The 23,309-nt window shown below is 42.3% G+C and overlaps 1 protein-coding gene across 11 annotated transcripts; it reads right to left on the reverse strand.

Moving 5' to 3' along the window:
- Positions 1–47: 47 nt before the first annotated feature.
- Positions 48–22,671, reverse strand: LOC110522122 (mitogen-activated protein kinase kinase kinase 7). 11 transcript variants are annotated; one of them, XM_021600246.3, is made up of 17 exons: positions 21,422–22,671; positions 20,705–20,815; positions 20,533–20,598; positions 20,351–20,396; positions 18,732–18,870; positions 17,726–17,850; positions 16,236–16,364; positions 15,606–15,736; positions 15,275–15,356; positions 14,903–15,021; positions 14,474–14,621; positions 9,275–9,355; positions 6,790–6,857; positions 5,794–5,896; positions 5,134–5,195; positions 4,528–4,643; positions 48–2,553 (listed from the first exon to the last, which is right to left on the reverse strand). In XM_021600246.3, exons 1-17 carry the CDS (start codon positions 21,500–21,502, stop codon positions 2,373–2,375), a joined length of 1,788 nt encoding a protein of 595 aa, XP_021455921.3. In that variant the 5' UTR covers positions 21,503–22,671; the 3' UTR covers positions 48–2,372. The 11 variants fall into 11 exon arrangements, 10 of the variants coding, with proteins under 10 accessions (XP_021455921.3, XP_090088637.1, XP_036831569.2 ...); XM_090232511.1 differs by having other exon boundaries at positions 21,859–22,023; XM_090232513.1 differs by lacking the exon at positions 48–2,553 and adding an exon at positions 2,826–3,283.
- Between the last annotated feature and the right edge of the window lie 638 nt (positions 22,672–23,309).

A 23,309-nucleotide genomic window follows, 5' to 3' on the forward strand; every position in this document is an offset into this window, starting at 1 on the left:
CAAAGTTGCTTCAACAAAGTACTGAGTAAAGGGTCTGAATACTTATGTAAAATGTGATTTCAGTTTATTTTTTAATACATTTGCAAAAATGTCTAAAATCCTGTGTTTTGAAAAGACAAGCTGATATTTCAGCCTGTTTTGGTGGGATTTAGTTTTAACCTGCCCGGTGACATCACCATGTGGTAAATATACAAATAGAAAGAGTTCCAGACCTCTCTGTCAATAACAGCTAGTTTTCTCTCCAATCAGAGTACTCTGACGCTGAGTTTATTGTGTGTAGATATTTAATTAAATTTTAGAATAAGACTAACCTAACAAAATGTGAAAATGTCAAGGGGTCTGAATTCTTTCCGAAGGCACTGTACCTGTTCCCAATAGTTCTTAAACATTTTATATACAGTAATGGTTAATAAAATGATAGTGAATATAACTTTAAGAAAAGGGAAAAACTAGGGATATAACTGCAGCAAATGAACCCTTCCACAATTTCACCTGTTACCTCCCTTGTAAACCATCATAATATATACTTTGAAGTACAAGACCCAAACGGTTAGTTACATGTAAATCAGTAAAACCAGAGGATTGTGCAAAACATTTGAAGGACTGTAGCAGCAACTGCAGGTCTGGTCAAATGAAACGGCAAGACAACATTTCAAAGTAAGATCAATTCTCATTGCAAGTCTAAATCAACTTTCTTCTTGCACGGATACTTAAAGCTACTGGGATTCATTCTATTAATTGGGAAAAGCAGTGACAGATTTCTTTTGCAGCCTATTGACATTCATTTGACCAGACAATCAGCCTCCTGGTAAACCATTGGCATAATATACAATTCTCCCTCAAAACAAGTCTCATTCTCACTGACTGACTGTCCATTACATTCAAATGAGGCGCAAGTAAGGAACGAAAAACAAGTCAAATACTTTAAAATCTAGCAATCAAATTCTAAGGCAACATGTGAACTAAAAACATATAGGCGAGGGATAGGCCTCTTGTACATCTCTGCATTCCCATACCAGATAAAAGTATAATCTCTAACACCAAAATGGATAGGAAAAAAACAAAAGGAAACTAAATTAAGTCATGATAAAGATGTTGCACTTTGAACCTCGTACATAGTTTATTTCAATTAAACAGGTTGAGAAAAGAAGTCTGTCGTCTTTGCTTGTGTTTTTTGTGGTTGTTGAAAACAGACTATATTTAATCTCTGTTTGAGGCCCGACCCATGTTTCTATCCAGGTACGTGTGACAAGCCAAGTCCTTCCTTTTTTATCAAAGACATCATGGATGTGCAAGGCATATCTAAAATACATCCCCCGGTAAAATAAATAGAACATACATTAAATACTTTCAGATAGGTTGTGGTGGATTTCTTTTACAAGGGGTTGTGCTCACCTATTTTTGCATTAAAAGAGTAACAAAACAACACTTAGAGATCAAAGATTAGTCAAATAGATTCTGGTCATAATTCATTAAAACACCAACTTCTGCACATAATTCACACTTTTTGTCTAGACCGTCTGTGTTTTTCACATTCTCAAGGACACATGGCCATTGGCAAGTTAGGAGGACAGGTCAGGGTAAAACTAACCAATGGGAGGACTGGACTGTGGGAGGAGGGGTGGACACACACACTGACCAGGCAACCCAGGGGAGGGGTCCGAGGGGCCCTGAGAGCAATAGAGACAAACATATTTCACACCCCTCACTGGCCTCCCTCTCCAATCAGGCTCAGCAGTTACTGTACTCACATACTTCAAGAAGCAGCAGCAGTTACTGTACTATGCTCACACACCTCAAGAAGCATCGCATCCTGACTAAAAGGATGGCTGACAATCGAGGCCTAGAAGCCCATCGCTCGGTCCCGTGTGTTCACTGAACCCAGAGCAGGCAATTTAGGACTCCAGCTCTTTATGGGCAGAGAGAGCAGATGCATGCTGATTGTTTTGGCCTGCTATCAAAGAATATACTGTAAAGATGTGCAAGAGATATTCCATAACAGCTTGATTGAGTGCACATCTAATATTCCGTTCCATGTTATCAGCAGGGTGTGTCAATAACGCAACATGCAGGTACACAGTAAAACACAGGTCTCTTTACAGTACAAGGTAAAACGAGATCCACTCACTGGAACCTACAGGGTGAAGGCGTGGGCACCTAGGTTGAGATCATAGTTGTCATGGGGCAGAGGGAGGAGGAGGAGGAGAGAGATAGTGTCAATTATTTTGCAGGTAGGGTCTGGGTTTCAGACTAGACTACAGGTGACCCAGGAAAGAGCAGAGGCAGGGGAGTAGAACAGGGGATATGACATGGGAACAGTTTGTTTGTGTGTCTCTGCAGCACGAGCCAGGTGGCGGCCAGCTTGTGGCCCATCACGAGGTGCCCTGTCTCTTCTGTTGCTGAGCACGGATCAGTTCCAGCTGCTTTTTGCACTTCTGGTAGTAGGTGGACAGAGACTTGTTCTCCTCCAGTAGCTTCTTGTGCTCCTGGACCAGGCGGGACGTGTTCTGCTGGTCCTTCTCGTCTCGGTCCAGTTCAGCGATCAACTCTTTCCTGGAGATATAAATTGGTTTTATTTACACATACAAATATAGCTGCCGCATTGGTGGACTTGAGCAGTTTACAATATGGAAAACTGAATAGCAGTGCGGCAGCTTACATCAGATAACAAGAACTAAAAAGAGAAGCACATTGCAAAAGAGAAAAAGGTCAAATGCAAACAGAAAGAACAATACATTTTTATTTATTATAATATTACACACGCAACATGTGAAAGTGCTGGTCCCATGTTTAATGAGCTGAAATGAAAGATCCAACAAACGTTCCATAGGCACAAAAATAGTATTTATTTCAAATTGTGCCGACATGTGTTTACATCCCTGTTAGTGAGCGTTTCTCCTTTGCAAAGATAACCCATCAATCTGACAGGTGTGACATATCAAAAAGCTGATTAAACAGCATGATCATTACAAAGGTGCACCTTGTGCTGGGGACAATAAAATGTGCAGTTTTGTCACACAACACAATGCCACAGATGTCTTAAGTTTTGAGAGAGTGCGCCATTGGCATGCTGAATGGCTACCAGAGCTGTTGCCTGATAAGTGAATGTTCATTTCTCTACCATAAGCAGACTCCAACATAATTTTTGAGAATTTGGCAGTACTGTACGTCCAACCGGCCTCACAACCACAGACCACGTGTAACCACGCCAGCCCAGGACCTCCACATCCGGCTTCTTTACCTGCGGGATCGTTGAGACCAGCCACCCGGACAGCTGATGAATCTGAGAAGTATTTCTGTCTTTAATAAAACCTTTTTTCTTATTCTGATTGGCTGGGCCAGGCTCCCCCAGTGGGTGGGCCTAGCTCCATCCATGGATGCGTTCCTGTCAAGTCATGTGAAATCCATAGATTAGGGCCTAAGTAATTCATTACATGTACTTTTCCTTATATGAACTGTAACTGGGTAAAATCGTTGAAACTGTTGCATTTACAAGGCCAAATGCAGCCGTTTTTGTCTCAATATCAAATCATTTCTGGTTAACAAGTACCTTACTGTGATTGTAACAAATAAACTATTTTAATTTAAAACAAATATAGTTTCTCAGCAAAGCGCACTTTCTCAAGCAAGAATTTAACTCAGCGTCAGAGTACTCTGATTGGAGAGAAAACTAGCTGTTATTGACAGAGAGGTCTGGAACTCTTTCTATTTGTATATTTACCACATGGTGATGTCACCGGGCAGGTTAAAACTAAATCCCACCAAAACAGGCTGAAATATCAGCTTGTCTTTTCAAAACAGCTCTTATACTAAAAAGGGCATGATCATCATTTTCACCATATCACAGTATTATTTGCATCTCATCGTGTGGAAATGTATATAAGACAGAAACATCACGCTTTTGACTACACTGGGCCTTTATTCCGATAATTGTGAATTACTCAGCTGTGCTTGAACAGGGGCACTTCACAATAAGCACAACAGAGGCTGGAGAGAGATGCAAAGGAGCACCAAAGCATTGGATAGCCCGTGTGAGAAAAACGCTGACTCCACAAACACGGTAGTTTCCTTGCTAAAGTCATCGTCTAGAAATATGAGCCGAGCTCTTTAGCCAAACACAGCCAGTTGTTCCACTGCGCTCGACTTCCACAGCATAAGAAGGCCTGCCTGCCTTGGATTTGTCATCGAAATTCAGTAATTGCCTTTGGGTGGCCTTCTGCATAGTCATACGCCCAAGTCTAAATACGTGCTACCCATGCCATGGAGCTGCTTGTTATGTTAATCACAAGACAGCCCACCCCTTAAAACCGGAGATGTTTTTTTATCACATCAAAAATATGTGTCTGGCCACATTCAGCAGGGCTTACAGTACACAAGTTAATTACATTAGACACTGCAGTACCACATCAGTCCCCTTAAAAAAAAAAAAACACAGAATGAACAAATAGCGTATTATCGCAGCACTTTGGTAGGGGCTGAACGCTTGCCCTACAAGATGGAGAGGTAGAGTAAGGGTTCACTACTCACCTTCTCTGGATCAGTAAGGCGATTTCTGTCTGCACTTTCAGGTAGTCCTGGGCCATTTTACAGTGCTGCTCAAACATGGCCATGGACTCTTTGGAGTTTGGGCAAGGAGCGAGGGGCTGAAAATAAACCACGCATGTTGTCATTAATTGATCTAGGGAGCTTATAGCCAGTTAGAAATACATTTTTGCAACACATCTATCAGCTCTCAGAACCGTCTGAGCTTTTAAAAATACACAACATGGCTCACCGCCGTAGCCGGTGGGTATTTATAAAGACATTACGCTTTTGGGATAGCATCATTTTCTCACTGCGACAACAGAAGTAATCCCTGCACTAATTGAGTTAATACAGTCAATTTGCAGTGTCCTTGAAAACATCGTTGAGAGGGAAAACCTCAACATTTGAAATCAAACACAAAATAGAGCAATCGACAAAAGAAAAATAATCAAAGAGTTTGTCAAATGGCCAATCGCGAGGCCAATTTTGACAGGTCACACAAACACTTGAATGGGATGGGAGTGGGATCAAGCTGTTTTGTGGCACAAAATAATGCTTAACATTCGCAGGACGGGGTCGGGGGAGGTCCGGTATGAAATGGAACCCTACCTGCAGCTGGTGGTCCAGAGTGAGATATGCCATGGGAATGGAGTTGTCTGAGCCGTTGGTATCTGGGTAGGAGAGAGCAAGACTTGTGTTTGTTTTTGGTCTGACAGTGACACCAGCACAGGCCCAGGCGGTGCAAGATGAGTCGACTGGGAAGGCACACAGTTATCAATAGACACCAGAAGTCCTTCAACAGAAATAGACCTGTGTCAGTGTCCCCGCCCCTCTCAGGCTCCGTGTGACAGCGCCTTAAATCATTGATGAGGATTACGTAATGTCTGCAGAACCTGCTCAAGTGATTTACGCCCCCATCCACAATGACATTGATGCCATTACAGCACTCAGGGTTGTGAGAGGGTGACACAACCAACACGAGACGCTGACTTCATTCACTCAAACTGGTTCTAAACGCCAACCTTCACTTTTTCGTCTCTCAACAGGACAAAGGGAATGGGATACAAGGTCTTTGGATCTTACATTTAGCAACAAGTTGAGCACCAGCATCAATATAGGATAATACAGTAAGGAACATGGGCAGTATGAGTGAATTTGCTCATCAAATTATTATTAGTACATGTACCAAACTCCTTCCAGCTCCATCTGTAGAAGCAGCTGTAGACAGTGAGATGAGCATGTTTGAGTGACAGAGGTAGACTACTATACCTGTGGGGTCATCGGGAGAGAAGCTGTACCCTCGGCTGCTGGTCTTATCAGGCGGCACCATCCTCACACTGGGACTGGAGGACCTGCTGCTGTTCCTACTCCCCTGTAACAGGACCATAACACAGTCAATCACTCATACAGCCCCTGTAACAGGCCAACAACACTGTCAATCACTCACACAGCCAATCATAGAAGAAATGGCCCTTTTGTTTTTGTCCATGGCACATACAACATCTGACACTCAAGCAAAGTCAACAATGACTACGGCAACAGAAACCCACATGAAAATCCTGAGCCTGTTCCACTGGGGTAATACAATGCATAGTTTGTTAAGTAAAAAGTATCAAGTATAAAGGGTGAAAAACAAGGTCTAAAGTCTGTCTGTGGTCATGTACACACTTCCGCAAGAGAGAAACACGGAAGAAAATCAGAGGAACCACAATCTCTGTCACACTATTGGGAATTCATAAAGATATTCTTTCTTAATTCACAAAAAGGTATAAGAACACAAAAATAAACAAACCCGGGTCCAAAGTCTAGTTTCTTACTAAACTCAGTGAACTTCGCTACTGCATAGCTCTGCACAGGGAGAGGTGTGCCTTTTAACAAAATATACTGTAGAAATCAACGTTTAGGAATGCAAGGACGTAGGGTCTTATTTGAAGGTTGTCCGTAGGGGGGGGGGGGGGACAATGTTCTTTCTACACCTGGAATATCTCGATCTTCTCAAAAGTGACATATCAAACAGTATTCTCCATCACATCCTGTAGCATTTCCCCCCCATGGGACACCTTGTTTGACCGAGCATGTATCAAATCCTCCGAGAGCAAGCAAAACATGATAGGCGTGATCAGTCAAAATGCAAAACAATCCAAAGAAGGGAGAGAAGATACTATACCACTCTGAAAAGGAAAACAAATGAAAGGCTTCTGAAAGGCTTCTTGTACGGCGCTACACTCGACAACCCAGGCCCTGTTCTACTGCAGAGCATCTTACCTGGCTGGACTCTGTGCCGATCCCCGGGAGGTCCTGTACAGATCTACGCCTCTGAGCCTCACAGGAGGCTGTGGAAAGGATGGATCGAAAGGGAGAGATAGAGAAGAAATGGAGAGGGGGAGGGCATGAGCGACACCCAGAGACAGTTCCAGGGGGACTTGTCTGTTGTCTGTGGTGAGGGATGAGGGGGGGGGGGGGGGGATCCGATCCACAGAGCCAGGGCAGCTGCACAGATTTAACCCCCGACTCCCTGGCCTGTCAACATGTGCTATGGCATGGCCATGAAATGACCATAGAGCAGCAGTTATCATCCCCAACACTAACACGGCACAACACACGCGCAGACAAACACCACCACTGCCATAACCCCATTGCAGACCACACCTACTGTACCACATGAATAGGTAAGCCTCACTGTGTCACGTGTTTGTGCAGATCTGCTTGTTTGGGTTGGTGGGGCTGGTGAACTAGGCTATTTCAGGGCTCACACATTGCAGGGTCTCAGACAAGACAAGCAGGCCTGGCCCTGTCCTTTAGTCTTCCTCATTAATCCCCAGCCAAGGTAAACCTGAGGTTGGCTCTGACCTGCCTGGCATCTTCAGAATAACAGGAGAAATTCCAGCCATCTGGCAGTTGAAGATATTATTAGTTCCATCTCTGCCGGAGAACTTTGAACAATGTCTTCAGAGTCACGTCTTACTGTTGGAATATCGAGCTGCTGGAAATTATCTGACAATGAGAGCATTGTGGTCTTTTTATCCTCCGCACACCCCTTGCTGTCAATCTCAGAGACCCATACAATACCACTTGAACTACTGCAATGTGGGAAACAATAATGGTAACCATTAAAATATTAGATTTGGGACAATTGAAGTAATTTGAAATACTTGCCAACATCTGAAATATCAGGATTTTATATAAAAAACAACAACTATGAAACCTAACATCTAAAACTACCAGGAATGTAGGTTTGTGAAATGTGGCACTACAGGGAACAGAGATGGGGGCAATTACCCTCGGTCTATTTTCTGGTACAGTAGGTCTAAGTACTGGTCTAATGGTCTTACCATTTTAACTCTACCTTTCCAAAGTAGGATATATCTATAGCACAACACGTTTAAACCAATAGACACACAGGCAGAGACACACAGGCAGAGACACTGTCACTGCAGTGATTGTTGCTCTAGGGCCTATACATCAGAATAAGGTCCTGTTATTGTCGTGTCGTTTGTAAAAAAAATAATACTTTGCGACTAGAGCCATTTTAAGTTCCAGCTTACTACGATACAAAACTGAAGACATTTGAATTAGAATGCCAATCCAAAACGTCAACAAACTAAAAAAAAATCAAGTAACACTTCGTACTAATTGAGCTACTAAATAGAGACTGGTGTCAAATTAACTGTAGGAATGAGTGACACCCAGGTGTGCCACATACAGTGATAACAACCCTGTCATACCTTTAATATCCCCTTACGTCAGCCCTCTCCCTTAGTCACTCGGTTTAATTAACTACTCATTCAACATGTCTTACAGCTCCTACTTCCTAAATAGAAAAGGCCTGCGATATCCAGTGCCTCTGTCCCCATTTCTTTCATCCTTATATCAGATGGTAATAATAGCTGTGTGACCCACAATGTGAGGGAAATTAATCAAAATGACTTTTACAAAGTTAATGGATGTAAAGAAGCAAAAAAAAAAAAAGATATATTCGCAGAGCTTTTAACAGACGTCCTCTACGCATGAGAGACAAGGACGAGCTGAGAGGGGACGAGCTGAGAGGGGAGCTAGCAACCAAGCCAACTGATTTACTCCCTCCTTGCCTGCAGTAAAACCAGAATGACATATGAGAGACAAACAGGACCATGAGTTATGCATCTTATCATCACACCAATTTCACCCCCCCCCCTCCGATTGCAAATATGCTGATTAGATAACCGGTCTATGCCCCTAAATCAAGAGTCTTTCTATTAGTTTTGCACCAGGCTAACTCAAGTCTGGATTCATGCATGAATCTGGATTAGATAGATTAAAAGACAGATCTATGTGAATTGAAATGGCTCCATCAGCACCTTGTGACTAGAGGGTGAAACCCCAATAAGGCCACCACCATGTTAACTCATGCCCCTTTTAAACATCTTGTCAAAACCACAAAAGACAAGAGAGGAAAGAGAACTCTGTGTTACTCCAGGTTTATCATCATTCATAAAATAATGACTTATTTAGATTGGGGAATATATATATATATATTTTTTATCTCCCCATATTTCAATTCAAACAGAAAATGCAAAGACAAAGTATAAGGTGTTTGGCCAGTTGGCCACTACAGGAGCCAGTGACCCTTGTAGCCTGTGATACCTGGAGTAACAGACACTACAGGAACAGCAGTGTCAAAGCCCAGAGCAAACAGAGGAACCCGCTGATTCAGTTCAGTCAAGCCAGCTACACCCAGGGCACCAGGTAGCCTGGTGGTCCGCACTGGTACCTGTGAAGACGATCTTGGGAACGTCCAGAATGGTGCCAAATGACGCCGTTTTACGGTGGCCTCGTTTATACTGGGGACGTGCTGCAACAGATACACATACACACACAGCTGGCGTACACATGCATGCAGACAAAGAGAGAGGGCCCAGAGCTGGAGCATACATGTCGGACGGTGCCCTCTCCCCCTCACTCCTCTCTGGACTCTACTGGCATGCAGAGCACAAAAGTACATGCACATTGCACGGGAAGCATGGGTCCTGTGGTTAGTCGATTGGTTCGACATCACAGTGCTAGCAATGCGGATTTAGGCCCGGCATGGGAAGTCTCAGCACAGACATGTTAGGCATTCAGCTACACGTAGCAAGCAGTTTGAATGTACTAATAGGAATATTTACTATGAATCCACTTAGAAAAGATGATCAAATCATATAGATCTGAAGATTGTAATATACATATAGAACATTTGATTTATACACAGTAACTACAGCATAATTGATTTAACTATTGAAGAGCTTTGAGGATATACAGATTAAAGCTAAATACATGATTATTATTCATATGATATACCATTGACAACAATAACACATGGAACGTTGAAAATAATTGACATCGCAAAAACATTCTCAAAAGAAAGCTGGAAAGAAAGCATGAGGGAAAACCCTGACAAGAGACTTAATTATAGCTTTTTCATGCCAAACAGTATTTGACTGCCTCCAAAGCTTAACATTTAAACATGACAGGGCTGATGATGAATACAAGACCTCCTCTCAGCCGCCGATCTGTGTGAGGGAGGGGAGATGATTGGCACCAGTGCCGAGGGGCATATGGAGGCGCTTATATGAGGGGTGAGGCTTGCAGTTTGACGGAGAGGGAGACATGATAGTCGCTTCTAACGGCATAGACATTTCTCCATCTCTCGTATTGGGATGAAACCCACTTCAGTAGCTGATGTAAGATTACTGTATGCATGCATGCATCTATCGAGCTCTTACAGAATGCCATGGGCAGTTTATGTAAAACATTTGCATATTCATATGTACATCTCTGAGGACTATATCGTTGGCTGGCCTACTTCAATGTTACAGAATCTGTATCTCCATCAGTGTTGGGGTCGTAATTAAAATGTTTTTTATATATTACCCATTACATCTTTTAACAATAACATATTACTTGACTTATTACTCCCTGGGAAAAGTAATTAGTTCCACTACTTGTTATATTACTTTTGCATTACACCCTCAAAACGTTGTGTGTCCTCACTCAATGTAAACAATGTCAACGTAGGCCTAAAGCACGGTCTAAGGCACTGCACCTCAGTGCAAGAGGCGTCACTACAGTCCCTGGTTTGAATCCAGGCTGTATCACATCCGCCCGTGATTGGGAGTCCCACAGGACAGCGCACAATTGGCCCAGCATCGTCCGGGGTAAGCCATCATTGTAAATAAGAATTTATTCTTAACTGGCTTGCCTAGTTAAATAAAGGTTATATTTTTTTCAAAGTTAAAAAGTAGCCCAATAATGACAGATTCTACTGTCGATAAGGGCAGCATTTCCTCAACTACATACCCAGCTACAAGTTTGTTGAGCTCTCCATGGGTTACAGCGTGTCCTCCAGAACGATTCAAATCAAGTCTTGGTTGTTTGGATGAGATAGGCCTAAAGCAGGGATCGTCAACTAATTTCAACCAAATTTTTCTTGAGGGGACGGTCGAGGGGTCGGAACATAATTACAATTAACTGTAGACTGCAAACTAACCGCAAGAAGCCCAAACATATAAAATATTTGACTAAAACAATAATTTCAAACCTTGCTTACATTTGTATACGATCACGTCTCTCTATTATGCGTGGGAATACTTGTGAACAGATAAATCTTTAAAAAATATTTTTTTTATAACTTGATGACACAGACACACAGTACCAGTCAAAAGTTTAGACACACCTACTCATTCAAGGGTTTTTCTTTATTTTACCATTTCCGACATTGTAGAATAATAGTGAGGACATCAAAACTATGAACACATATGGAATCATGTAGTAACCATAAAGGTGTTAAACAAATTTAAATATATTTTATATTTGAAATTCTTCAAAGTAGCCACTCTTTGCCTTGATGACAGCTTTGCACACTCTTGGCATTCTCTCAACCAGCTTCATGAGGTAGTCACCTGGAATGCAGGTTAACAGGTGTGCCCTGTTAAAAGTTAATTTGTGGAATTTCTTTCCTTCTTAATGCATTTGAGCCAATCAGTTGTGTTGTGACAAGGTAGGTGTGGTATACAGAAGATAAACCTATTTGGTAAAATAGACCAAGTCCATATTATGACAAGAACAGCTCAAATAAGCAAAGAGAAACGACAGTCCATCAATTACTTTAGGACATGCAGGTCAGTCCATCCAGAAAAGTTGCAGTCGGAAAAACCATCAAGCGGTATGATGACTGGCTCTCATGAGGACCACCACAGGAAAGGAAGACCCAGAGCTACCTCTGCTGCAGAGGATAAATTCATTAGAGTTACCAGGCTCAGAAATTGCAGCCCAAATAAACGCATTTAACCCTCATGGCTACCAAAGCATTCTGCAACGATACCGTCATCCCATCTGGTTTGTGCAGTGTAAGGGCTATTTAACCAAGGAAAGTGATGGATGACCTAGCCTCCAATCACCCGACCTCAACCCAATTGAGATGGTTTGGGATAAGTTGGACCGCAGAGTGTAGGAAAAACAGCCGACAAGTGCTCAGCATACGTGGGAACTCCATCAAGACGGTTGGAAAAGCATACCAGGTGAAGCTGGTTGAGAAAATGCCAAGAGTGTGCAAAGCTGTCATCATGGCAAAGGATGGTTACTTTGAAGAATCTCTGACATTTGTTTAAAACGTTTTTGGTTACTACATGATTCCATGTGTTATTTTGTAGTTTTGATGTCTCCACTGTTGTTCTACAATGTAGGAAATAGTAAAAATAAAGAAAAAACCTTGAATGAGTAGGCGTGTCCAAACTTTTGACTGGTACTGAGCAAGTGCCTTCAGAAAGTATTCATACCCCTTGACCTAATCCACATTGTTGCGTTACAGCCTGAATTCAATATTTTTTTCTGACCCATCCACACACACACAATACCTCATAATGAACAAGAGGGAAAATGTTTTTAGAAATTTTAGCAAATGTATTGAAAAGGAAATACAGAATTCTCATTTACATAAGTATTCACAACCCTTTGCTATGAAACTCCAAATTGAGCTCAGGTGCATCCAATATCCTTTGATTATCCTTGAGATGTCACTAGAACTTGATTGGAGTCCACCTGTTGCCAATTCAATTGTTTGGACATGATTTGGAAGGAAACACACTTGTCTAGAAAAGGTCCCACAGTTGACAGTGTCAAAGCAGAAAGTCCAAGGAACTGGCCGTTGATCTCCGGAGTTTGAATTGTGACGAGGCATATATCTGGGGAGGGGTATACAACTATTTCTAGAGTGTTGAAATTTTCTACCCAGACTCTGCCTAGAGCTGGCCGTCTGACCAAACTGAGAAACCAGGCTAGGACATTGTCAGAGAGGTGACCAAGAACCCAATGACCACTCTGACAGAACTGCAGAGTTCCTTAGCTGAGAGAAAATGCCAGAAGGACATCAGTCTCTTCAGCACTTCACCAATCTGGGCTTTATGGGAGAGTGGCCAGACAGAAGCTATTGCTGTGAAAAAGGCACATGACAGCATGCCTGGAGTTTGCAAAAAGGCACGTGAAAGACTCAGAGCACAAGGCAAAAGATAATGTGGTTTGATGAGACAAAATTTGGACTATTTGGCCAGAATGCAAAGCACAGCTCATCACCCATCTAACACCATCCCTACCTTGAAGCATGGTGGTGGCAGCATCATGCTATGGGGATGCTTTTCAGCGGCAGTGACTGGGAGACTGGTAAGTATAGAGTGAACAATTAATGGAGCTAAATACAGGCAAATCCTTGATGAGAACCTGCTTCAGAGTGCAAACAACCTTAGACGGGCGAAGATTTACATTTCAACAGGACAATGACCCAAAGCATACAGCCCTTTGGCTGTATGCGAAAGTTCCTGAGTTGCTCAGCCAAAGCCCAGAATTGAATCCCATTGAAAATCTGTGCAAAGACTTGAAGATTGTTGTTCACCGCCCCTCCCCATTGAAAAAATATACAAGGAAGAGAATCTCCAAATTCAGATGTGCAAAGCTGGCAGATATACTGACGACAACTCAAAGCTATAATCCCCGCCAAAGGTGATTTTCTACAAAGTGTTGACTCAGGAGTATGAAAACTTAATGTGTAAATGAGATATTTCAGTATTTAATTAGCAACAATTTTAATTCTAAAAACACATTTTCACTTTGCCATTATGGGGTAGTGTGTAAAAATCTGTTTAATCCATTTGAAATCAGGCTGCAACACAACAACATGTGGAATCAGCCAAGTGGTATGAATACTTTCTGAAGGCACCGTATATTTATTTTAGTTAATTTATTTTAGCTCAGAAAATTCAACGCCAAATAAAACCAGGGCTGCCAGCTGGGGAACACTGGACGACAGTAATCTTCTGCAGCAGTGGTCAGGTCTCGGGGGGGGGGTCTTCCACTAAGAGTTTTGTGTTGGCGTGTTGCCTTTGCAGGTGCTTCAAGAGATTGGATTGGACGTTGTGTTTCTAGCAGTGGAGACGTGTGTTTCTCGCTTGGGCCCGGCTGACATTTTACAGTTATATTCTTGTCATTTTGTCCTACCAAATCAAAGTAATGGGCGCACTACCATGCTGAGAAAGTCAATGTCTTAGATGCTTCTGCCATTTTTCATCTCCCTCACTAAAACAGTTATTAAAAGTGTGTGTGTATAAACAGGAACTTGGTAAGAAGACAAATTCATTATATTTTTATATTACGCCAAGAGGGAATAAAATCACTCATATTTATGAGGATCAATAACTGTAATAGGAAGGGAATAAAGTAAATACCCATTTATTTGATCAGTAACTGTAATATTATTACTCAAATTGGAACGGTAACTCCGTTATATTAATCATTACCGCAAAATTTTACATTGTTACCCGCAACACCGATCTCCATACTCTACAGCAGTGTGTGTGGGGTGTGTTACGAAAATATGTAGACCTATACCTGTCCTCTTGCATAATCCATTGTGGGGTATGTAGGTTGTAGATCCTGACGTTACCTGCAGGAGCGAAAGGCACCCTGTGCTCCAGCTCTGACAGGTCTGCGCTCATTCTTTTGCTCTCGGAGGCCACCAGGCTGTGGGTTCGCCCCGACAGGCTCTCAACACTGCCCCCTCTGGACAGAGGCAGGCTCCGCAATGGGTCTCCCTAGAGAGCACAGACAAAACAGATACTGTTGGGCTACTGTACATTTGACTAATATTCACTTAGGTCACCAAATTATGGTCTAGAGTACTGATGGTTACTTCAAAATGACCATGATTACTTTCATACGAGGCTTGTGTAAATCGTTTCGTTTACATCAACACAAACGTAATTGCCTTCATTTGTCTACCTTTTCTTTCTAGTCACTTGACAAAGTAAATTGTTCCAGTTTAATTGTTGTGGTAGAAATGGCTAGCAATGTACAGTACAGCTTGCCGCCTTACCTTTGGCCTGAACTGATGTGCAAACTGAGGTTTGATCTTGATTGTGTCGTTGCTCCCCTGAGAGTCCACATGCTCCACGTTTGTGTCACTCTTGCTGCTAGTGCAATCCACATAGGAACCTATAATACCCAATGGAGAGGTAGTGAGACAACGGAGATATTGCCACATTATGATGTGTCATGAAGGTAAAACTATAGTGCAGGTAATAAAAGCTTCCATCATTTCAAGGACATAGATTTCTATTTATTTATTTAACCTTTAATTGTAGCAGGGAGTCCCATTGAGACCAAGGTCTCTTTTGCAAGGGAGCCCTGCATCTCAATAATAACTCAATTAGCAGCATAGGAGCAACAACATTACTCAGTAAAATACCTGTGCTGGAGGCCGAGTTACTCTGTCCTTCATCTGAATACTGGTAAGGGTATTGCAAGGGTTCATCAGATCCTGGGAAGCACTGGAAAAGAGGTTGACAGAGAATGTAAGAGTGCCATTACCAACACTGACCGATAGATAAGCAGTCTGAGAACAGGACACCACGGAAAGAGTCCTGCATGCATCCAGGGTTAGTGTCGGCATAGAATTAAAAATAACACTGGAATGGACATTGTGCCGGTCAATGACTGCAGGATGGCCATCTTGGCCAAGCAATCTTTCATTTAATGCATCTCTATGAGTATGAGTGCGTGTCTAGGAGGGTCTTTACCCTCATAAGATGGGTCATGATCTTGACTATCTCCTCCATGGAGGGCCTCTGGGAGGGGTCTTTGGACCAGCAGCGGGTCATCAGGCTCTCGATGGGCTTGGGAAGGCTCTTGATAAGCGGTGGCCGGGTGCCTGAACACCATCAACACAAACAGATAAGGACACATTAGATCAATATTCATCTCTACGAATACAAACAATCACAAAACAGTCACAGTAAAACGTATGGAAACTCAAATCTGTTAACATGAGGACGTTCCAGAAAGTGCATTGCAGTACAAAACACGAAGAACACTTGCAAATGACAGCCCCTGCTGTGGAGGCTCCGCTAACGTGTCAGAGAAACGGGTGCAGCAGCAGTGTTGTGGCCCCAGGTGTGCTCCTGCTCTCAGACAGTCAGTGTTTCGTTTGCATTCTGCGCCATCACTCTGTGTGTGACGGAAGAAACCGCGGGGAGCGCCTCACAGGCGAGCGTCTTTTAATTGCTCTTCATCGTCAGCCTCGTAACTCATTTAATCTCTCAGCAGGTCTCACTGGGGACCTGGCTCTGAAACACCAGGGCGATTGACATGTCAGCACCACCATGAACGAATTCACCTCCCCAACCTCCATCCCCACCACTTGGACTCACCGTTGTGCACCGCCCACATGATGCGGAAGGCCGGCCCACCGATCTCGTCAAAGGGCTTCCGACGCGTGATCACCTCCCAGAGAATGATTCCCCAGCTGAACACATCACACTTCTCACTGTAATTGCTGCCTGAAAGCACAGAGGAGAGAAAGAGCTCCACTCAGGGCCTTTCAGATGGGGGAAAAAAAATGATGGGCTTGACATAGCTCTGATTGACTGATGAAAGGTAATTCTCTGAGGCACAGTTAAGTGAGGAGTGTTGAGGGAGGGGATGTTTATGGGAAAGCACAGGAAGCCTTTATTTGGTCTGCACCTTTAGACCACAAATGCGATGAAAATAAGGAGGCAATTTTACTTCAGGGCTTCTCCGGAGATGCATAATTACTGTGGCCATTACTGCGGAATTAAACTGCTCTTCACACACATGTTATGGGCTATGTCCCAAATGGCACTCTATTCCCTATTTAGTGCACTATTTCTGACCAGGGCTCTGGACAAAAGTAGTGCGCTATATAAAGGAATAGTGTCATTTGGGACTTAAAGTTGATGTGCTGCTTAGGCCTTTTGAAAACATTTCTCCCTGTGATGCAAATTAGCTTTAAGGAGGTCATTCTGGGGGCAAATGTGAGGTGCTTAATTGCATGGAGTCATGTTACTCCCTCAACAAACAAGATAATGACTACCTCATTTGTGTTTCCTCCTGACCGCCTCAATGTGTTTTGTAAAACAAAGTACATTAGGCGACCACCCGAGAGCATAGACTCAAACGCTACATTCTCTCAAGGATGAAACCTTTCCTTCCATTCCAGTTTTTTCCAGCAGCGGTGGCAAAGTTAGCACAGAGACAAAATGTTGCTGTTAAAAAGCTAGTTTCCTGCAATTCTACACATTTTGCCATGGCTTATGCTATCCGAGTGACTCAAACATTACAAAATCAATGGGAATTTTAGATTCTCCCTGACTGTCTTGGTTTTTTTTGGTAGTCCTTAAAGATGATCTAATTTTTAAAATATATAGCTCCACTTTTCTACATACTTTATATCTGGTTTAAGTCGTTTAATTTAACAGTGAAACACTGCATTCACCTAAAAGTCTGCGTGCAGTAATCATGCATACCACTCAAGATATGAATGACTGTAAATTAAGAAAATACGAACAAAAGTTGGATAAAAACCCTGCTTTGAGAAATGGCGTCTACGTGTTTGCTGTGCCTTCCAGTGATCAAGTGAATGACAAATCGAAAGTGGAGCACTATTACAATTAATGAGCACTTCCACCACTAGACATGAGCTCTACTATAAAACACTTTGGTCTTAACAGTAGTATCACTTAAACGCCGACTATCAATGAACTCTAGGTGAACGCATTCGTGAAAGGCTACACCTGTTTAGATAGAAAGCCCTTGTTCTCAGATGTGTGCTAAGACAAGAGGCCGGACAGACATCTCTTTTACATGTGTTTCAAAATCTCCCCATGCAGCTCATGCTTGCCTTCAAACACCTCAGGTGCCATCCAAGCTGCACTTCCCTTGTTGTTGGTCATGTGGGTCTGAATGTCGCACGCAGTCCCAAAGTCACATATCTTCAGCACCGTGCCACCGGCAACAAGGAGCAGGCTGAAACAAACAAGGAAACAAAGATCTACTCAAATGCTAGACGTGAACTTCAGTGGTTGGTGACGTGTGAGACTACTTGAGGGTAACTACCAGAGGCTGCTGAGGTCTTACTGGGTTACAAACGCTTCATAAATCCACTTTCGATTCAAGGTAAACATTTCGAATCATAAAAAACTCTGAAAAAGGAAATACATCAAGTAAGATTCTTACTTTTAAACATACAAAGGGGGAGAAGTCAAATCCCCTACAGAAAATAACTACAACCACACAAACATTCTGGCAGCACCCACTGTGTAACACAAAGGATGTGAAGGTTAGGTTAACAGCACTCTGTGGCAGCATCCCAAATAGCACCCTATTAACTACATATGAGCCCTGGTCAAAAGCAGTGTGCTATAAAGGGAATAGGGTGCCATTTGGGATGTAGCCTGTGAGTTCAGCCAGTGGTCGACAGGCCTGACCCATTTCTTCCCAGCGAGTAAATTCTGGACAGGTTTCTAGGAAATGGACCAGCTGGTCATTCCCACAGTGCCCTGCCACTGCCAGGGACTTTTCCCCCCGTCAGATCCCAATAAATAACCTCTGGACCCGGTACAGCTACTCTAAGCAATTCAGTCAGAGGCATACTATGAAAACACGAAGGCCTCACTACTGAAGCCAGATAAAAAAATAAACAAACATTGGTCTATCATAACAGAGGACTAGAGGATGAAAAAAGCTACGCTCTTTTGGTTTAAAAAGTCAGATAACGCATTTCACGCTATTGCATAGTATAACATAGGCTACAACATACAACTAACAAATGAAACCTTGAGTGGCGGCCACTTTATGGGCAGTGAAACAAGAGACAACAGAGAGTGAGGCGGTGGGGAGGAGCATACTTGGGTGGTTTGAGGTCCCTGTGAATGAGAGCCTTTGGTTTCATGCCATGGAGATAGGCGACCCCTTGGGAACACTGAAGACACCAGCTCATTGCATGGGAGGCAGTGTAACATGGGAGAGGTTCAGCACCATGCAGAACTGTGGACAGAGAACAGTGTCACTACCACAGAGAGCTCCAAATAAACACAGAACACATGCACCACACACATCTCCACAGAGACCTCGAAACCAATGCAAACACTCATCCACAAAACCAGTGGTGGAAAAAGTACCCAATTGTCATACTTGAGTAAAAGTAAATAGAAAATGACTCAGGTGAGTGAGTCACACAGTAAAATAATACTTGAGTAAAAGTCTAAAAACATTTGGGTTTTAAATATACTTCAGTATTAAAAGTAAATGTAATTGCTAAAATATACTTAGGTATCAAAAGTTTTTAAAAAATATATATAAAATTGGATGTCACATGTGCCGAATACAACAGGTCAACTTATAGACTTGACCGTGAAACGCTTACTTGCAAGCCCTTAACCAACAATGCAGTTCAAGAAATAGTTAAAATAATAATTTACTAAATTATCACAAGTAAAAAAAATCATTAAAAAGTAACAATAAAATAACAATAACGAGGCTATATACTGGGGTTACCGGTACAAGGTCAATGTGTGGGGGTACAGGTTAGTCGAGGTAATTTGTACATGTAGGTATGGGTAAAGTGACTATGCATAGATAATAAACAGCAGTGTAAAAACCAGAAGGGACAGGTTTCCTTATTTCTTTTTTTACTGATAGCCAGGAGCACAATCCAACACTCAGACATCATTTACAAACAAATCATTTGTGTTCAGTGAGTCCGCCAGATCAGAGGCAATAGTGTTAGTAATGTTCTCTCGATAAGTGCGTGAATTTGACCATTTTCCTATCACCTTTCAAAATGTAACAAGTACTTTTGGGTGTCAGGGAAATGTATGGATTAAAAAGTACATTATTTTCTTTAGGAATGTAATGGGTAAAAATTAAAAATAGTCAAAAAAATAAATAGTAAAGATACCTCAAAAACTACTTAAATAGTACTTTAAATCATTTTTACTTAAGTACTTTACACCACTGCACAGAACACACTCTTACAGACATGTCATACAAAGAGTTAAGAGAGTAGATATACACCATTCAAATACACAAATAACCACAGAATAACATCAAAGTTATAGTTTCAAGTATTCAAAGTTTTGACAACCACAACTAAGAACGTCAACTTGAATGATCCTAAAATATTACTTTGATAGAGATTCAGAGGGATAACAGGAGACAAGGGGGTAAAGTGCTTGTGCAGGGAAAGGGCCATTTACACTTCCTAACTCTGATACTCCACTTGCAGTTCACTGTGCAAGGACTGGCCAATGATAGTGTTCTATTTAAGGAATCATGCCAATAGTGGGCATATTAAGAGAATAGTTTGCATGTGGGTATTGGAGTTAATGACACATTGACTGCAATATTTCCACGTGTTTGGTATGTCGTGGCATGCGTTGGTTACACTAATTTGCAAGCCATGTCAATGGCCAAGTCTACTGTGGTAGTGCAGAAGGCCAGCCTACATAATCGCCCAGAGACCCACCATTGTACAGGGACCCCCCTTCAGCATATTCCATCACCAGGCAGACCTAGGCGGGAAAATTAGCATTAGGCAGGAATAACAGAAGGCTAACAATGTACTGTTCTAAGGTATTTACAACAACAACTGGCAAAACCATAGGCTACAACACACTGAAATATTGGAGTGTTTAAAAGCTGACTTACTGGATTATTGCATGAGCCATACAGCTTCACAATGTTGGGGTGATTCACACGTGAAAGTTGCCGCAGCTAGGGAGGGGAGAGAAGGCAACACAATCAAGATTGGTTTCCTTTAGTTGTAATAAACAGCATTGTCACCACTATGCAGAACATCTCTACTTGTAGCCCAGTATACCTCAACTATGAATGCTTTCCTTTCAGATTCACTCTCGATTGTCTTGATTGCGACGTCTTTGCCTTTCCATTTGGCCTTGCAGACAACACCAAAAGCGCCTCTCCCCACAACCTGAAAGAGAAGAGGTAGACAACATAAGCAAAGTGTGTTGGATGCATTGTTATTAATCCCTTATAATCATGACAATCCTAAATCCACTTTCCACCTGGATATATTAGGCCTAGCTAACACTGTAGTTATTTTTTTGTGGGCAAGTTCCATTACACAATCCAGCATATCAATCACAGTATGTGGCAGTCAACATCAGCTGATGGGGTCTTATGTCTATGTGGAGGGCCCACCTGTGGGGAACTGCAACTAACTAACTCGCTACATAATCAAAACAAGCACTGCCAAATCGATTTGGAACATAGGTAGCTAGCTAACTGACCATTCTGTATCATGTCTATGGCTTGGGCAAAATCATTGATAAATGGCATAGCTATAGTGACATAGTTAATGGTCATGTTTAATTACCAAGCTTTTCAAAACCAGAATAAACAAACATTCCTTGCATGGTAGAACTAGCGAGTATGACGATTGAGATAAAGCATTGAGGCAACTTCAGCGTCAGGACCTGGTTTTAATGTATATGGTCATGCCACTCACATAAGAGGACGACCCCACACGTGTCAATCAAATGGAATGTTGTTGATATATAGCTTTTTAGCTACTTACCTCCTCAACTTCAATATCCACATAATCTATTTCTTCAAAGGGATATCCAGGTGGAGTTTCGAACATATTGGCGGAAGACATTGCTAACTAGCTAACTAACGTTACTCATTAACACCAAGATGTTCTAAAATCAAATAAATAAATAGCTAAAACATGCATAACACGCGCACTCGAAGAAACAGCAAAACAAATAATATTGCATGGCATAACTTGCCAAGACACTGGCGGACCTACCGCGGAAATAAATCAACTTTAAAAACTGGAGCTCATACACCGTGTTAGCTGGCTAGATAGCCAGCTCAGTACAATCATACACAGCCAGCTGGTAGCTAACTGAGCAAGCTACTGTAGCTAGTAAACTAGCTAAGGCAGTTTACTAACGTTACCTAAAAAGTCGACGACTGGCTAACTAGTTAGCGAACAATTTGAATACATACATTTTCAATTGCCATATCATGTACGCCAACGACGTTTGTTGACTAAAGTCATTCAGCAAGTTAGCTAGCTATACATGACACTAGGCCTCTTTCTGGCCTGGTATGCCAGCCCGTCGCCGCGGTAGACTGAGGTGCACCCCACCGGTACTAGTGGCTCCAGACATTGGGTGATTGATTTCCTCAACATTTAAAACTCAAGAGAATCGATTTGACTCGCGGACATAACTTTGAAATGACGACTCTGAGACTTCTTACATTATATACTTTTGTTCCCCCCCCCCCCGTATTTGTTGCAGGCAGCAGCTCCAGGAAGTTTGCTACCTTAATTATGACCCACCAGTTTTATTCCCCGAATGGCATGCAGATGCAACTTCGCAAATAGTGTTACTATAATATAAAGGATACGAGTTTTATTAACATTATTACAATAGATGCATGCACAAGTGTGTGCCTCTTGTATATATACGTCTCTTACATGTTAATAATATACATACAGTTGTAAAACGCAAATGACAGCTGTGATTTACTGCCTGAATGGAAACGTTGTTAGAGTGACACAGGTATAATGCAATGCTACTCATTTTAGTGTTTCAAAACGAAATTGTAAATTTATCAAATGGCGCATCAATCATGATCCATCAATCAGAGTTTGTCTGGTACTCTGGACAAAATACAATTCAGTTGTTGCCGATATAATGTGGATTAAATCCAGAGGCGCAGTTTTGGTTTTAGAAGTGGGAGGGACATTATTTTTTTATTTTTTTTATCCAGTTGGATAAACACTCCAAACAGCCAACCCGCCTGCTCAGAGGCGTCTGCATGGTCCTAAAGCACATCCCTGTCTCGTTTTATTACATTTCAATGATAAAACTGGGGGGCGGGGTGCAATTTCAGAATATGGTGGGGACATGTCCCCCGTCGCCAGTGAAAGTTTCGCCCCTGATTAAATCTGTAAATCCCTATTCACCCCAGAATCAAGTGACAGAGTAGGAACCATCGTTTTGGTCAGCGTTTCCCAGGGGAGCCTAATTAGGGCGTGGACAGTTCAAAAAGTATAATAGCTCAGATGTATAAGAGCAGGGAAGGAAGTGACAGAGCAGGGAAGGAAGTGACGTAGCTGAGAGTACATGTCCAGAGTAAGCTATAAACACGATGGTTGGAAGAGCGTGCTTGTTTGAAATGGAAAAGTGTTGTGGTAGCTTTTGATAAAGAATAACATCAAGATGAAGCAGCTGCTTTATAAGTGGGATGTACAGTTGAGCACTACATCCCAAGGGGTTCATGCTGATTGTACGGAGATTGTGACAGCCGGTTAAAAGGTGTCTCTTGAGAAAGCAAGAACAAGATGTATGTCAGAAGGGCAGTATTATCATAAGGAGAAGTATACTTTGAATACAGAGGAGGAATGGAGGGAGGCAGAGGAGGTCGAAGAGAGAGAGGGAGGAAGACGG

Source organism: Oncorhynchus mykiss, chromosome 4 (assembly GCF_057628025.1).
Source record: "Oncorhynchus mykiss isolate SJ-2025 chromosome 4, ASM5762802v1, whole genome shotgun sequence".
Taxonomy (NCBI): domain Eukaryota; kingdom Metazoa; phylum Chordata; class Actinopteri; order Salmoniformes; family Salmonidae; genus Oncorhynchus; species Oncorhynchus mykiss.

Bases quoted from the DNA above. Each gene is read 5' to 3' on its own strand.
- LOC110522122 (XM_021600246.3), bottom strand. From the start codon at position 21,502: ATGTCTTCCGCCAATATGTTCGAAACTCCACCTGGATATCCCTTTGAA. The intron at 20,599-20,704 runs GTATACTGGGCT...TCCCCTCCCTAG, and splicing joins GGAAAGCATTCATAGTTGAG to CTGCGGCAACTTTCACGTGT. The intron at 4,644-5,133 runs GTAGGGTTCCAT...GTTTATTTTCAG, and splicing joins CTCTGGACCACCAGCTGCAG to CCCCTCGCTCCTTGCCCAAA.